Genomic DNA, 16,995 nt, shown 5'->3' with positions numbered 1-16,995 from the left:
GATGAACTGAGAGAGGTGTCAAGGAAGCTATTGACTGGAAAAAAAAACATCTCTGAAAAGATTAAGTGGCCTCAGATATGATCTTCCTACAGATAACCTCCCCAGGAGGTTTCATAACAATTCTTACATTGGCACTTGTGACAGAAACACTTTTGGTTGTACAGGTAAACTAGTAGTGAAAATGTCTTTAAAAACCATGCAATGGTCAGGTCGCACCAATGACATAATTACCCATAACCATTTTTAATGTTCCATAAAAATACTCTATCAATTAGACAGTACAGAGGAAGCCTTTTAAATCAGAAGAGGATTGTTTTCAAGAGCCAGGAAAAAGAGTCTCGATTAGTTTATTCAGGCTTTTAGGATGTCTTTGTAAAAAGTGTAAAGTATAGTTCGACATGAAGGGCTGAATGTCTGAAATGAAGGGTTTCATCTGACAGTATAATAAAAAATAATCTGAGGAAATTGCAATAGATTTTTTTTTATCTTGGCATTCATTTTACATTCAGTTTCGCTGAATATTTGAAGCTGTTTAAACAGGCAATGAGAAATATGTGTGCAAACAGTAAACAGCATGCTGGCAGAAACGTTGGCTTTTCTGTATATTTAACATCTGAAAGAACTCTGCGTTTATATTGAGAGGCTCAATCAAGATTACTAATACGTTTTTAGGGTTCTGTAACTGTTACTGATCCTTTATTAAGGTTTTCCTTCTGAAGAATTTATATTATTTGTGTATTCAGCTTCCTGTTAGCCGGTATTCCCCCCAAAAAAGAAAAGCTAGAAGTTATTGCTGGAAACACTGCGTAAACTTCCATTTGTTATATTTCCAGTAATTTTACTTCCTCCGTTGTGTTTCAGTTATGCTGCTTTTGGTTGTAAAGAAACATAATAACACATTTAATGTCTGTTAGAATATAATGTACAAACAAAAAAAAGAGTATTTTTTATGCCTAAGTTTAACTATGTAGTCACTGATACCTACATGTAATCAAGTATGTTTCATGCCAAGAACTTAACTAAGTAGCTTTTAAATAGCTAAACACAACCATGTTGTTTTAATGCCTAACTGTGTTGTTTGTGATGTGAGAAACAGCCACCATTGCCTGAAAGAGCGAGGAAGCAGCAAGTGGATGCTAAAATGGCAACTTAAAGTAACGTTACTTTAACAGAACAGTTTGAATGGGTATCAAACATTCATGTGTGTGGCTCCACCAACCCTTCTAACATGTAAATGAAGACATTTGATGCCTTGTCAGTATTTCATGAAATGTCATGAAACTGTGTACCTCCATTAATTTTTTGTCAAAAAACAGTGAAAGTCGTGTTTGTGGACATAAACAGATTATGTTTTTGTGACTGTTTCTGACTGGGCTGATTCTCTGGACAGTGTCTTCTCGTATGAACAACATATTCCATAATCTGTGTGGGTGGTAAAACGGAGCTGTCAGATCCTTAGTATGTGACTTGTTGAACTTTTCTCTTTCCAACTGTCAATAAGCTCCTAAAGGCAGTGTCCTGTGAAAGTAACAGTGGATAATAATAGTATACAATTCACACACAGTGGTATGACTTCTTAATCTATGGGTGACCCTTGGGGTTTAAAGCATGTGGTGTTTCCTTTAGCATGGCGCCTGACACAAATGCAAAACATGTGCACTAAAACAGACAGTAAACCCTTATGATAGAGGTCAAAAAGTCACATACCAAAGGGATTGATCATTTTTTATGTTATCTTTATACTTTGGACAAGATATATATAATTCCTAAATGCCTAATGTCTGTACTCATGTGTGTGTACATTTCTGCACATACCTTTAGCAACTGTAAGCTGATATGGTTTGCAGTTTGTGTGTTTATGAAAGCATATGTGTAATCACCTGGGCGGTTAGGTGGCAGACCATGCAGGGCCCTGCTGGGGGTGACGCCCCGGACGATGCAGTCAACCATAAAACTGATGTGATCTCCTTCTGAACAGGACAAGAAAAAAACACCGGCCCCTGAAAAACAAAAAGAAAGAGATAAATGCAGTACAAATCTATCAGATTCATTAGCTGTTCTTTAGTTCAGAGGATTCTGTTTATTCAGTGGAACAGTGTGTGACAGCTAATGGGCAACGACAACTCTGCAAAACATCTGTGGCTAAAATGGAAAGAAAGAAAGAATGTCATTTTAAATTTTCCACATATATAAATACATATATAATTTCTTTTATTTTGTACTTTGCACTTTCATGAATACATCTCTTCTCTGCTGAGGATAATTTGTAATGTATGAAGACGTCTTCGGGAAACTTAACCCAGCCCATTTGACTTGATTCGGACAATGTGGATACCATGTCCTGGATGAATGACAGCCTTTACAAATTTTGTTTTAAAAAATAACTAGCAACTGAAACTGTGGGCCAAATATAATGATTTGTGAAAGAAAATACTTTTGTCTGAAATATGGAATGGAAACATGAAAGAGCTACTATAGTTTTTAATTTTTACTTAAATGTGCTGAGTTACCTCCATCCTCTGGCACACAGACGCTTCAACATCCAACTTCTGCGTATTAACATATATGAATTAGCAGGTAGTGTCATGTAAAACCTGATTTGTGTTAAACATATTTCACCACTTAGGATAATTCATTACATCTCATGACAGGTGGAGAGTCCGACATTGTATCCTCTGTGGGTCACTGACACGTTAATACCACCTGGCAGGAGAGTTGCTAAGTTGCATTTAATTTTTGGATGCCCTCTGATCTGGTGACACCAAACGTATAACACACAGGACAAACATTCTCACACGTGCAACAATATACTACAAGATCTGTTTATTCCTGCTGAGGGAAATGGAAACACTGCTGACTTAGCATGCAAGCTTAAAATTCCTTTTTATCTGGGACACGATGCTTGATAGCTCTCCAAACTCTGCAGAGGATCAGAAAGTCCACGTCATGGGAACATCAGTTACAAATGAGAGTGGCCTTATACCATCAAAAAGAAGCCAATGTCATGCAGTACATTTCTGTAGGGTGCGTATATAAAAGCACATACTGTGTCCTTAAAGTGGTTACTGTAGGAGAAGACTTACAATAAACAACTGCCCTCTATTCCAATAAATGAGTGAATTTCTGTGTTTGCATGTTTCCACGGCGATTAAAAGGCTCATCTCACTTTAGCATACGACTTCAACTCTACAGCAAGGTAGACTGAATCATCCGTGGTGCAGATGATTTTCTAAATGAAGCTCCAGCACAGAGCACAGCATGCAACAGCATTAGGTGACAGACATTTGCTCAATGGTTTGTTGGTGCATCTAAAAGATCTCAAGGGAAATAAAGCAGAGATGGTTAAAAAAAAATAGCTGATGTTTGATAGACCATTTCAAAAGGCCTCTTTATTCTGTTTTGAACTCTTTTGCATCGACAGGCTAATAATTTACCAAGCATGGGGGAGAAGAGATGTGAGTGAGAAAACTGGGTGTCCTCTCAAATGATATATGGAGAAAGGAAATAAGGAGTTTCGAAATTATTAAAACTGGAGTGATGAAAAACAATTTCCTGTGCTTGTGCTTACTGAACATGCTGAATAAGATGAATAGGCTGCACAGAGCTTATTGCGTCAATTTTTTATTACTTGCAAAATGCACAAGGAAAGATTATGCCCACGTTTTTGTTAAGCAAAGGATGCAACAAAACACTAACCTAAGACATTAACTATATGTTGCAGCACACACCCTCAGCTCTTCTACTGAGCACACCCTGAGGGGTTTTGAGATGGATTAAGGTATCTGCAAGAATTTTTTCTGAATGTCTGCACCCCATAAAACAACTGCTGACTATTGGAATGTGTTGCATGTGCTCACTAAATACAAATAAACATGTAAAAACATAAGCTAACACTTAACTTCACCTTGCACTCATGCAATGAATGTCACTTGACTAACATTTTTCTTCTTGTCGCACTTGTTTCTCCTGCCACTCCTACAGGGCCTCTCTGCTGCCCAACTGTCTGCTGGGTAATACGTAGAAGAGGTGCAGGAGAACTCTGTGGTTGGATGCGCAGCCATGAGACACTTCACATTAGGCTGCGGGTTCTGTACTGATATTTATAGATGTTGCTCATGAGAACACTGAAACCAGAGCCTGAAAACCGCAAGGTTATTCTTGTATTCATAGATAAACACACACATACACACTCACACACAGGAAAAGAGACATTGCAAAAGCGCATAAGGAAACCTCACAGGTTTTCTAAATCTCTGTGGAGGAGAAAGCTCTCATCACGTAGAAGACCTGGACAAGAACTCACAGATGTTTGCTTATTAGGTTTAAACTTGGTCCAGTCCTCACCCAAAAACATAAAGCTGCCTCTCATTCTTCACATTCATGCCCACCATCAACTGGACATTCAGAGGATACCTAAACCCTCGCAAAAGACATTTCTATAATGGATTAGGTTACTTAGTAAATGCCTGCAATAAATCACGTTCATGTTCATGTTTTTAAATGAGTCTTCTAGTGTTGTTGTGACAGCTCTATGAGCACTAAAGAAAATTTATATGCACAAGTAAAAAAAAAAAAAAAAACATTAAATGATCATTGTGTTGAACTAAAACAAAAGCTTTGGTTGATTTTAAGAGTCTACATCAGTTGTCATCATGTCAGATATTTCCCCAGCACAGAGCCCCCCTGCCCACCCCTTCCCTTTACAGCAGCCCAGGTGAGAAAGGAGCTGAGAAGGATCAAGGAGAAAAAAGTTGCTGGACCAGATGGTATCTGCTCCAGGCTCTTTAAGTCCTGCACAGATGAACTGTGTGGAGTTTTGTTGTTCAACCTGAGCCTCAAGCTGAAGGTGGTACGACAGCTCTGGAAGACCCGCTGTGTGATACCAGTGCCAAAGATACTGCACACCAGAAAACTCAGCAGCTACAGGCCGGTGGCTTTAATGTCCCGTCTAATGAAGACACTGGAGAGACTGATCCTAGGACACCTCCGCTCCACAGTGGGACCCTCCATGGTTCCACTGCAGTTCGCCTACCAGCCTGGCATTAGAGTGGAAGACTTGGTTATCTTCCTGCTACACCATGCTCTGGCTCACCTGGAGAAGACCGTCAGCACTGTGAGAATCATGTTTTTTTATTTCTCCAGTGCCTTCAACACACTCCAGCTGGTGCTGCTGGGGGGTGGATCTTCATCTGGCAGAGTGCAAACCTGCCCCAGTTGAGAGCCCGGGACTGTGTATCTGACCTACTGAGTAGGTGTCCCCCAAAGGGACAGTCTCTTAATTGTCTACACTGCAGACTTCAGACACAACACGGACAGCCGCGTTCTGCAGAAGTTCTCAGATGACTGCAGTTGTCAGACTGATCACTGAGGACAACAACAGAGGACTGATGCAGAACACTGTAGACCGGTGTCAGCAAAACCACCTCCTGATCAATGCGGGGGAAACCAAGGAGATGGTGGTGGATTTTCACAAAAGCTGGTCTGCTGTCCCTTCTTCGGTGAACATCCAGGGAATGGACAGTGGAAGAGTGGACTTTTATAAGTAGCTGGGTGTTCACCTAAACAATAAACTGGACTGAACTCATAACATGGACACTCTGTACAGGAAGGGTCAGAGCAGGCTCTATCTTTAGAGGAGACTGTAGTCTTTTGAAGTGAAGGTGACACTCCTGAGGACCTTTTATGACTCTGTGGTGACATCATCCTGTACGGTGTGGTCTGCTGGAGCAGCAGCATCACAGAGAGGGAGAGGCAGAAGCTGGACGAAGTCATCAGGAAGTCCAGCTCTGTCCTGGTCTGTTCTCTGGACTCAGTGTTGAAGATAAGTGACAAAAGGGTCCTGGCAAAACTAACATCCATGCTGGACCATGAGTCCCACCCCCTGCAGGACACCCTGTCTGCTCTAGAGAGCAGCTTCGGTGACAGACTGATCCATCCTCGCTGTGCAAAGGAAAGATATCACATGGTCTTTCCTCCCTGCTGCTGCCAGACTTTGAAATGAACACATGGAACCTGTCTTTACATATTTATATAAATGTTTCTGTACATATTTATATACTGTACATACTCACCCTGTCAGACCATATGTTGTTCATATTATTATTTATTATTTGTGTGTGTGTTCTTGTTTGATATCGTGTGTGCTTCTGCTTACTGCATCTTTATTGTTACAACAAAGCAATTTTATTTTTAAGTGCGAAAATGGATATCGAATTTAGGACCACACATCGGCGTCGCCAGACCCCATTTACTGGGGCACATGCCCCAGTATAAATGAGCTGTGCCCCAGTAAAAATGCTACGATTGATTTTCGACAATAAATATTTATCATACATTAATTCAGACGGGAAAAGATATATATTTCAACCAAACGCATAGCAAGAGCGTTAACTCCAAATAGAGGACCCAGCTCCGAGGCTCATTATATCCCTGTAAGTCGAGCAGACGGTGAACCACACCGCACGCAGCTCTCCGTGTGTCGGGTGCGGTCAGCACACAGCGCAGTTTGAGGTCTCATAACGTGTCACAAAAGCGATCCATTTTAAATTATTTTTATAAATGAAACCAAATGGCCTTATACTAACTGAAACATATTATCACGTTACTTCTGTAGATGGATATCAGGAAATTCTTCACCCGAAGCAGAGACAGGGAAGCAGCAAGGAGAGATGAGAAAAAGGGAGGTAAGACTGCAGTGAAATAAGATTTATGTTGGATATTCAACAGATATCGGCACTGGAGCGACCAGCGTCTCGTTTAGGGACCATCAACAAATGGCAGGCTTTCCGTGAAACGGAAATTCTCATAAAAGCGCATAAAACAATATTTTCTTACTAAAGAAAAGCGGACTTCTGACGTAAACAGAGAGAAAGAACACAAAATTTTTGGTTTTCATACAGGGTGCTTTTTTTTTATTGCTTCAAATTTTAATTGAGATTTTAATAATTTCTTAAGAGAAGAAAAAAAAAAACCAATAGCTTCTAAATCAAGTGACCCAGTCACTTCAAACCAAAGCTGAATTGAAACAGATGACCATCCAAACAAGACACAACTATACTTGACTTTCTTAAAGCTGAGTCACAGTCAAGTGACTGACCACTTTGTGGGATTGAAAAATAGGCAGTACGCTTTAATGCTCAAAAATTAAACAAACTGTTCAGAATGAGTTGAACTATCACCCTGAAAACCAGGTAATAACCATAACTGTGGAATGCGTATGAAGAGCGTTCTGACTTGCCATCATTTGTTATGGCATTTATGCTTTTGCTGCCATGTTGAAAGTGTTCATGTTTGTTAAAATAAGTATGTTCTTACACTCATTAATATATCAATTTGTATTTCCATAGGAATGTGGCAGTGGCACAGAGCAGTGTGTGTGTGTGTGTGCGTGTGTGTGTGTCTGTGTGTGGGAGACGAGGGATATGTGGTATGGGGCCTGTGCCCCAGTAGAGTTTTATGCCTAGCAACACCCCTGGGACCACATATCCTGTATCTGAGCTTTTCATAACAGTCTGAACGACACACATCTGACTTTGAACGGCCAGGTCACATTAATCTGACCTACACGTCATACACAACATTGTAAAGGCGTTCACATCACTCTCCCACCACTCCTGGCTGCAACTCCGTACCCACACGTTTCTCTGTAAGACTTTACTGCCACTGCTCCACAAAAAGCCAAAAATCTGGCTTTCCTCTTTTATAATCTCCTCCTTAAAATGATGCCATTGAAAATGTGCTCGCTATGGTTGGACAACAACTTTAAAATCCAACATACGCGCTGCTGTTACCATCCATGTTTACTTCCGCAAACACAAAGATGTCCCGCACACACACTGTCACGTCATTGTGTCTTCAACGCATGCAGGACACTTTTGGTGTGCATAAGGTTCATACAGGAGATCACATACAAGTCACATTTAATTGGAGATGTGGACGCACTCTCAAAAAAATTGGATTTCACAAAAAATCCGAACTGAGCATTATGCCCTGCAGTCTGAACATAGCCTAAGTCGTGCCGAAAGCAGACAGTCTTTTTTTTTTTTTTTTTTTATTGTCAGTGTTACAGGTCAGTGTTTATGTTCACTTAAATGTCCTATGAGTAATTTTAGAGGTGTAAGTAATTTAACGTCCTATGTTGTTGCTCTGGGAAATTCTTGTTGGCTAGGTAGGCTGTCCTGTTTCACAAACATTAAGCAGACTTCGAAGTGTGTAGACTACGGAGGACATTCTATAGCCTACATAGGCTGCACACTCCGAAGTGTGCAGACCCTGAACTGGGACACACCTAGAATGACCATTAAGTTCTTGGTCACCTGACTAAGTCTCACCTGACCGCTAAGTTTAGATGGCTGGCCAGCTTTAGAAAGAGTCCTTCTGGCTCTGAACTTCTTTCATTTACGGATGATGGAGGCCACTGTGCTCATGGGGAAACTTTTTCTGTACCCTTCCTCAGGCTTGTGCCCCAAGAGAATCCTCTCTCAGGAGGTCTACAGACAATATCCTTTAACTTTGTGCTTTGTGCTCTGACATGCAATGTCATCTGTGGAACGTATATAGACAGGTGTGTGTCTTTCCAAATCATGCCCATAAGTTTACAACAGGTGGACTTCAAGTAAGAAGTAGAAAAATCCCAGGGATGATCAGTGGAAAACAGGATTCACCTGAGCTCAATTTGAGCTTAATGAGACAGGCTGTGAATACTTGTGTAAATGTTATTTCTCAGTTTTTTATTTATAAACGTGCAAACATTGCCAAAAGAAATATTTCACATTGTCATTATTGGATACCTTGTGTAGTATTTGGGGAAATAAATATAATATTTATTTAATTTTGTAATAAGGCTTTAACATAAGAAAATGTGGATAAAGGGAAGCGCTGTGAATACTTCAGGGATGCACCATACACCACCACACACTCTAAGTGGATAAAAGAACAGAACTGAGAGGATTTAAATTTATATTGATTCTATATTGTGTGAGATGCACTAGGCGTCACATTCAGTGACCTCCATGCAAAAGTGTTAATCCTGCCCTTTTTCAATGTTGTTAGACTTTACTATAATTTTTCGAATTGTTCTTAAACAGTGACGGCATTTTTTAACTCTAACCTCACTCTAGAAGTAAAAAAGTCTTCTAACTCAAGAGATGACCCAGTGTTGAGTCGACACATAACAGACAACTGAGTAAAGAACCACATCTGTTGTGTGGTTGAATTCAGCATTTTCAATACAAGTCTTTACTGCTGCACACATGAACACACAGTAGAGTCTAGTTTTATCAGGGGACCCATGTGTTGTTTACAATCAAATTAAGGGGTAGAGTGAAAGGAAATAAGGGCTTATACAGACCATTATTTTTAATAGACGTCTGGAACTGGACTCATCTGAACTGGTTTCCATGGAAATCCTCAGTCCACCAGTCAAACCTCAGTGAGCTCTGACCTCTGTGACGACACTCAGAAACCTGCAGATTGACAGCATTTTACCCAACAAACGGTAAGAAAAACTCGTTTCACTGGAACTGATGTAGTTTACAAGAGAGTTTAATTAAAAATATATTAACTTCTTTTTTTCTTTTTTTTAACTATGCACAAAGTTGACAGAGGGAGGATATAATTTAGAGTCTGACCGGATTATCTCATTAATCTCTACTAGTAAAGTTAATTTCTGCTGGTGTTTTCTTTGATTTAAAGGATTTTAAGGCTGAAAAACTTTAAACACAAGTGTTTAGTCCATTTAAAACAGTTTCTGAGCTTTTGTGGAGTGTGTTAATGTGTTAATTATCTTAAATAGGAAATAATAGAATAAATAGAAAAATATTAATAATATTTAGTATAATGTTTCACTTTTCTAGATGTGATATAACTGCATATGTTAAGTCTATTGTTATTATTCCTTCAGTGGTCACCATGGTGACATTATCTCTTTTCTTCTGTCTTTGCTTCACAGAATCAAACCACAACAAGTACAGATGGGCCTCATGATGAGGATGGGGACGGTCCCAGTGAAGGACAGCCGGCTCAGCACATCTCCACTGAGGACAAACAACACCGCTGTGATTGTGGGAAAATGTTGTAAGTGATCGTGTGAACTGAATAAACATCAGCACATCCACACCAGAGAAAAGCCGTACACCTGTGATTGGTGTGGAAAGAGTTTCAGCCAGTTGGGAAAACTGAAACAACATCAGAGCATCCACGCCGAAGAAAAGCCGTACGCCTGTGACCAATGTGGGAAGAGTTTTGCTCATCTGGGAAATCTGAAATGTCATCAAAGAATCCACAGTAAAGAAATTCTTCTTTCACCTCCATGATAATCTTTAATAGGAAAAGTAGGTGCTATTATTGATCACATTTTTACTAATATTTATGATGCAGTGAGAAGTGGATTACTTAAAATTTTAGTGATCATCTTCCTATTTCTGCATAAAGAGCAACATGTTTATCTGGTGTAAGTGAGCGCTCTTATTTAAATGTGAGATTAGTTTCATCAGAGAAAGAACTCTGAGAGTTATTAAAGCATAAAAAAGGCCCCAAACCAAGGGATGAACCACAGTTGTGTCGACACATAACAGAAAACTTAACAAAGAACTAGATTAAACTGGATCTTTAGGCTCTTTGTCACAAACACACATTATTTGTTCACATTTCTTTAGTTTCCTCTGTGAAAAACATCAAAGATAAGACAGTCTGGCAGACAGATAACAGGATTTTAGCAGCAACAAGGTGATTCCCAAAGAGCTGTTAGCTGGAAACTTGGCATATCTCAGCATGGAGGCAGAAACTGGACACGTGGAGGACAGAAGAAGAAGAGTCAGGACTAAAAACTATCTACAGCAGATAAACAGGATCTGAATCCAACAAAGACTTGAACCAGGACCTGAGAGATGTATCTGGACCTTCAGTTGATCCATCTACTGTCAACTGAAGCTTCATCAGAAATGGTCTCCATGAAAACGTGGCTGTCAAGAAGCCATTTTAAAGGAAGGAAAACAGGGAAAAGGGCTGGGGTATGTCACTTAATAATAATAAATAATAATAATAATGGATTAGATTTATATAGTGCTTTTTCAAGGCACTCAAAGCACTTTACATTGTATCCATTATTCACCCACTCCTCACTCATACCTGGTGATGGTAAACTATTTGTGTAGCCACAACTGCCCTGGGGCAGACTGATGGAAAAGTGGCTGCCAATCTGCACCTACGGCCTCTCCGACCACCACCGAACATTCATCCACATTCATTCCCCAGCGATGCCAGCACTGGAGACAAGGAGGGTGAAATGTCTTGCCCAAGAACACAACGACAGATGACTGGGGGAGTGGGAATCAAACCGCCAACCTTCACTAGATGACCCACTCTACCGCCTGAGCCACTGCCATCCCAACATGACACAAGAACTGGACTGAAGATCAGTGGCCAGGTCTGATGGAGGGATGGATCCTCCCCAGAACCCGGCCTCAACATGACTGAAGTAGTGTGGTTAGCTTTGGAAAGTCCTTCAAAGAACCTGGAGAACTATTCTTGATAACAGTTTAAAGAAATGACAGAAGGTGAACCTAGAAAAGATGTTCAGAAAGAGATTTTCGCTCCACAGTCTAGAGACCACACAATTCTTCCTCGAAAAAAAGACCGGTTCGCCTTTAGCTTAACTCCGAAAGTCTGGAGCTTATTATCCTGCATAAGTCCCGTGATCACCGCTGTAAATCGGCACTAGCTACTGTTCAGCATAACGTTTTGCTTCGAAAGTGGTACAGTGAAACTGTGAATGGCTCATTAAATCAGTTATGGTTTCTTTTTCCTTCAAAATGTGATGTGACACGGGACTTGTGCGGGATAATCAGTTTCGAACTTTCGGAGTTAAGCTAAAGGTGGAACCGGTCTTTTTTTTTTAGAAGTGATAACAGGGTTGACCTTACGGCCTAAAGTATTGTGTAAGAGGGTTCAGACTGTTGAAGAATAAAGCTGCTCAGACCAAATATTCACTTTCAAGCTCTTTTGTTTATGCCTCATATCCTGCAGAGGTCACTGAGGCTTTTGCACAGCAGTGTATATTCTAAATAAAAAGTGGTGCAGCCACAGATGAAAAAAAGCAAAAAATTACTGAGATGCACTAATAGAATATTGATTTTGTACTTTTCTTATAATTAATTTAAAAGAAATTGATTTTAATCAAATCCAAACAAATGTAGTGGACTAATCCTTCAACTTTTGTTTGCCAATTGCCATAATTATTACAGAATTATGTTAAATGTAAACCAGTTTGACATGCTTGGCAGACAAATCTAATAACAATCAAAAGAAAGATTTATCGGTACTGTACTGTTTCATGCAGTCTATCTTAGAAACGATTATGTGGCCTGTCATGGAAGATGATGAGGATGAGGAAGAATGCACCGTTGAAGACCAGTGCAGAGTAACAGGATACCTTCAGTCTTTCATTGAAAATGGTACAGTTATGTAACATCCCATACATTGTAAGTACAATAATATGGGATGTTGTCCAAAACAATGTCTTTCTGGGAGCAACATGTGAACAACACAAGGCCCTTCTGAAGCTCTGGACTGGATGAGAAGTCCTGCCCACAGAAATGACTGTAGAATTGGTGAATTGCCAAGGTCTTCCTAAGTCTTCCACCTGTTTCTTGGTCCAGCGTCCTCCTGCACACTACCAGAACTATGAGTCATTTTGTGTGGACATGCAGGCATGTCTCAAATCCTCTGACTCAGGTTTTGTTCTGGTTTAGGATTGATGTAAACTTCAATAGTTCTGTGTTTGTTGTTCCTTTAATGCATTATGTGTGAGTTCCAGTTAATTATACAGAAAAATACAAGAACACCGACATGAAGGTTTTAGTGATGTAAAGTGACGTGAAGTCATTTTTTCATACGGTTGGGGAAATCAGATTACACAATTCTGATGTTTTCATTTAAGCCTTGGTTTAATAACTTGGCTAATACATTAGCAAAGAATAGATATTTCTCAATTTTACATAACATCTTGTGTTTTTTAGGTAATTATTTTCCTTACATTTCTGGTTAAATCGAGAATTAAACACGCTCAATGGAATATCAGACTTTTGGACTCCTCTATATGTTGATTGCATGTTTTGTTAATATTTGCTTCAAAGAGATGCAATACAGACATGTAGAGAGAAATTAAGGCATAAACAAGGTGCATGCATTCTAATAAATCTGTATTGTTACATGTGTACAAATTTTTGTACAGAGCTTGCACAGACGTTTGTATGTGAAAATGTTTGCTAGGTTGCCAGTTGTTCCAGTGGTAAAAAAGGATTTAAGTATGAGCATCTGTTGCACACAGATGTGAACACAGTATGTGACAGCAGCAATTACTGCAATTACTGTATTGTCTGTATGTCATTCAGAAATGAAAAAAGGAGACAGACTACAAGCTCATATTCAGTGTCTTTATTACTGTGATGTAGCTGAATGAAAGTTAAGTTCCCACGGATTAGCAATCAGACTATTAGAGGAAGGATGACTAATATCAGACAAAGAGTATATATTTTACAAAGTAACTACATGAGCAATGGCAAAGTGATGCGTCTTGCACATGTTTGAGTGTATGAACAGTTTGAAAGTAAACTTGCCAAGGCTGGCTGAGTGGAACGTTGATGTATGGTAATTCTGCAAGTTCATGTTGATTTAATAAACGGGGGAGCTGGATCTGAGGAATGGTGATCTCAGTTGATGGATGGTGACTATGTGGTCCTGTCCTGTATTTAATTGTACAGCACTTTGGGTAACTGGGGTTGTAGTTAATGTGCTATATAAATTAAATTGTGAGTATGTTCTGTGTATGAAAAAAAAAAAAAAAAAAACATTTAACATAGGCCAGTCATATGATTTTATCATAGCGGAGATAATTAGGATTAAATCTGCATAATGTCATTACTGCTTTTGTTCACCTGGAAATAGCTGGATAAATCTGAGAAATTTATATTCCACTGTCTTTTATAGAGGTTACGCTCTTACTGAATCTTCTGTGAGTCATTTTTGTTTGCGGAGCTTAAAAGAATAAAACATCTTTATATTTATATTCTTGTAAATTAATTTTCAAATAATGTCTGTTTGACTTAGGGTTATGGGAATTATTTAGATTTATTTGGAAAATGTTACATTTAATGTCAATATTAAACTATTAGCAGGTTTATAATAAAATAGGTGCATAATAATTAAAAGAGAAAAACAAATATATCATTAATTGAAATTACAGGTCTGTAAGTTGGTGACAATATATTTTTCTTTTGCTCCTTGTTATAAAAATCAATACTTTTCACTTTGTGCATTGTTTATGAATAATTCAATATTACCTTTTGTTTCTAAATTAAAATGTCAAAGGCAAAAATGTAAACTAACCATAAATACAGATGCTGTCATGATCATAGGCTATGTGAGGGTTATGTTCGTCTTTTTCTGGTTGTAGTTTTGGGTTGTGATTCTGGTTTTTGTCATTTGTTTCTGTTTTGAGATCATGGTTTGGGTTTTTGGTTTTTGTTAGTTGTTTCCTTGTGTGCTCTGTGGTTTCTGTTTCTGCCTCGTTAGAACAGCTGGTCTGATTACTCATCCATTTCACCTGTTCCCCATTACTCCTACCGTGTATGTATGTCCCTGGTTTTCAGTCATTCCTGGTCAGATCCTCGTATGTCCTCTTATGTGGTCATATGTGGTACATGTTATGGTTTATCCCCTGTCTTGTGTGGTTCCCTGTCTTGAGTTTTGGGAAATAAACCCTGTTACTTGCACGAGTTCTGCCTCCTACCCTGACTGCCTGCACTTGGGTCCTCACCTCCACCGCAGACCGTGACAGATGTTGTCATTTCAGAAACATGATTTTATGTTTCTGAGGTTTTGACATCAAGGCGAAGTTCTAGTGATGTGAAGAACAATAGTAGTTAATATTCCTAACTGTGAATAATAAAGTGAGCAAAACATTTGTTAATCTCCAAAAGTAATTTGCTTATAAAATTGAAAACTCTTCTTTGCCATTAGAATTAATTGAGTTTTAATAACTTATTAATAATTTATTTAATAGAATTTATTAATAGAAGTTTCAGAGAATAAATAAAAATAATAATAAATAGCGGAAAGCAAGCACCATGCAACAGCCTGAGCACCAAAAAGCATTAAGTTTCTCTCTCAGATTGTTGCTAGATTACAGCTATCACTGATTCAGTGTCATCCTTGAGAAAGGCCAGGTTATGGAGATTCCAAGGTTTCATATAAAATCTTGTTCCTGAAATGTTAAATGTCATACAAGCACACAGCAGCCACCACACATCTGAGGATTCATCACATCCTTTGAAAACTCAAATAACTGATGAGTACAATGCAGGAGAACCCATCAGAGGATGGGTAGAGGTCAAAGTTGAGCTTTGGAAGGACAACAAAAACCTTTGAGAAAACTGCTCATATGGTTGTCACAAAAATTAATCCAACCCCCGGTTTGGCTACAAAATGACAGATGAAAATCAAAGAGACTGAAGGTGGATGTGTTTAAATTTTGCACCTACACACATCTTTTCCTGGAAAGTGGAAATATTTCATTTGGAAAGGGATGAATGGGTTCCGTTAAATAGCAACTAAATTTCTGTGTGCATCATAATATCTGAAAACTAAAAAAGAGAGAACTGGAAAAAAGTGAAGATGAAAGTTTCTACAACAGAACAAGGAACCTAAATATCCTCAAAAACCTCTATGATTACCACAAAATGTACAAGTTGAAGGTTTAAGCACCCAAATGATTAAAAATCATTGAACAAATCTCCAAAGAGCACCACTGTTATGCAGGATGTCACAAAACTAGAACCATTTTGCAGGTAAAATTAACCAAAGCTTTCAAAAGAAGGACTCCTGATATAAACAAAGTATTTACAAGCTGTGATTGTTCAGGCATTCTTGTTAAAATGATCTCTTCCAATCCATGAGTAACTCACAGAATCCACAGCGACTCCCTCCCTCGAACACAAATCCGTTTGGGACGGCACCATAACGACGCAAGGCCGACAACTTCCAGTGGCCAAAGACAACCGGAAGGAGGCCCCTGCTGAGGGCCAGCAGGTTGTTACACAGGTGGAGGGAGGCGGGGCCACCTTCCAGTTTCGTGCCTGGTTCCACGTCGACACTGAATCTGTGAACTATAAGATAATGAGACAGATGAGAAAGAAAAAGTAAGAAAAGAAAAAGCATGTGTTCCACACACTCATTAAGTTATAATAACCTAGAAAGAATCAAAGGGTCATTAATCAGCAACATGACAAGGCAGACTATAAAAACGGATCAACAGAGTGTATCGCGCACACAAACATAAAACACAGGGGTAGTGATGGCTGTGTTAATAATGATTAAGCTGATTTTCTGGCCTTAATTTCTCACCCTTCAGTTTGTGCAGATGAGATTTTTTTGAGCTTCACCAGTTCTTTTTTTTTCCCCCTAAACAAGTTTTAGGATAAATTCATAAAAATTCTACATAAACATGAATGGGATCAAAACAAATAATCTTAGAATACAGTGTGTATTAAAATAATTTTCATAAAAAAATGTTTGTGCAAAGAACAGACACACCTCAATGAATCATCTCTGCCTGCTTTCATGGAGCAGGAAGATTCAAAGTAAACTGGGGTTATGTTTTTGGTGGTGTTGGTTTTACTGTCTGTCTGTTAGCAAAATAACTCAAAGTTATGGATGGATTTTGATTAAATATTTAGGAAATGTCAGAAATGGAGTAAGGAACAAGTGATGGGGGCAATCCGGATCACCACCTAGCACCAGGGATATTTTAAAGGATTAGATCATTTTGCCATTAGCGCTTCAAACTCAACAAAATGCTCAAAATCATTGGCAAAAAAAAAAGAAAATTACAAGAAGAGATAATGGTAGATGTTAAATGCACAGACCAGAATGAGAAACATTAGAGAAAATATTAATTTCTTCAATCATTTCAAGACTAGACAAGCTTAGATCATCCAC

At 38.9% G+C, this 16,995-nt stretch overlaps 1 protein-coding gene across 1 annotated transcript in view; it reads right to left on the bottom strand.

Moving 5' to 3' along the window:
* The window catches only part of LOC121638030 (protein Dok-7-like), a 28,763-nt gene that overhangs the window by 8,883 nt on the left and 2,885 nt on the right, over positions 1-16,995 (bottom strand). The window contains exons 5-6 of the mRNA XM_041982450.1: positions 15,963-16,163; positions 1,881-2,000 (exon numbers count right to left, since the gene is read on the bottom strand). Of these exons, the coding sequence (XP_041838384.1) occupies positions 1,881-2,000; positions 15,963-16,163 (321 nt within the window). The remainder of the gene's footprint in view (positions 1-1,880; positions 2,001-15,962; positions 16,164-16,995) is intronic.

The sequence above is a fragment of the Melanotaenia boesemani genome, chromosome 4 (assembly GCF_017639745.1).
Source record: "Melanotaenia boesemani isolate fMelBoe1 chromosome 4, fMelBoe1.pri, whole genome shotgun sequence".
Taxonomy (NCBI): Eukaryota; Metazoa; Chordata; class Actinopteri; order Atheriniformes; family Melanotaeniidae; genus Melanotaenia; species Melanotaenia boesemani.
This window is presented reverse-complemented; position numbering and strand designations above follow the sequence as displayed.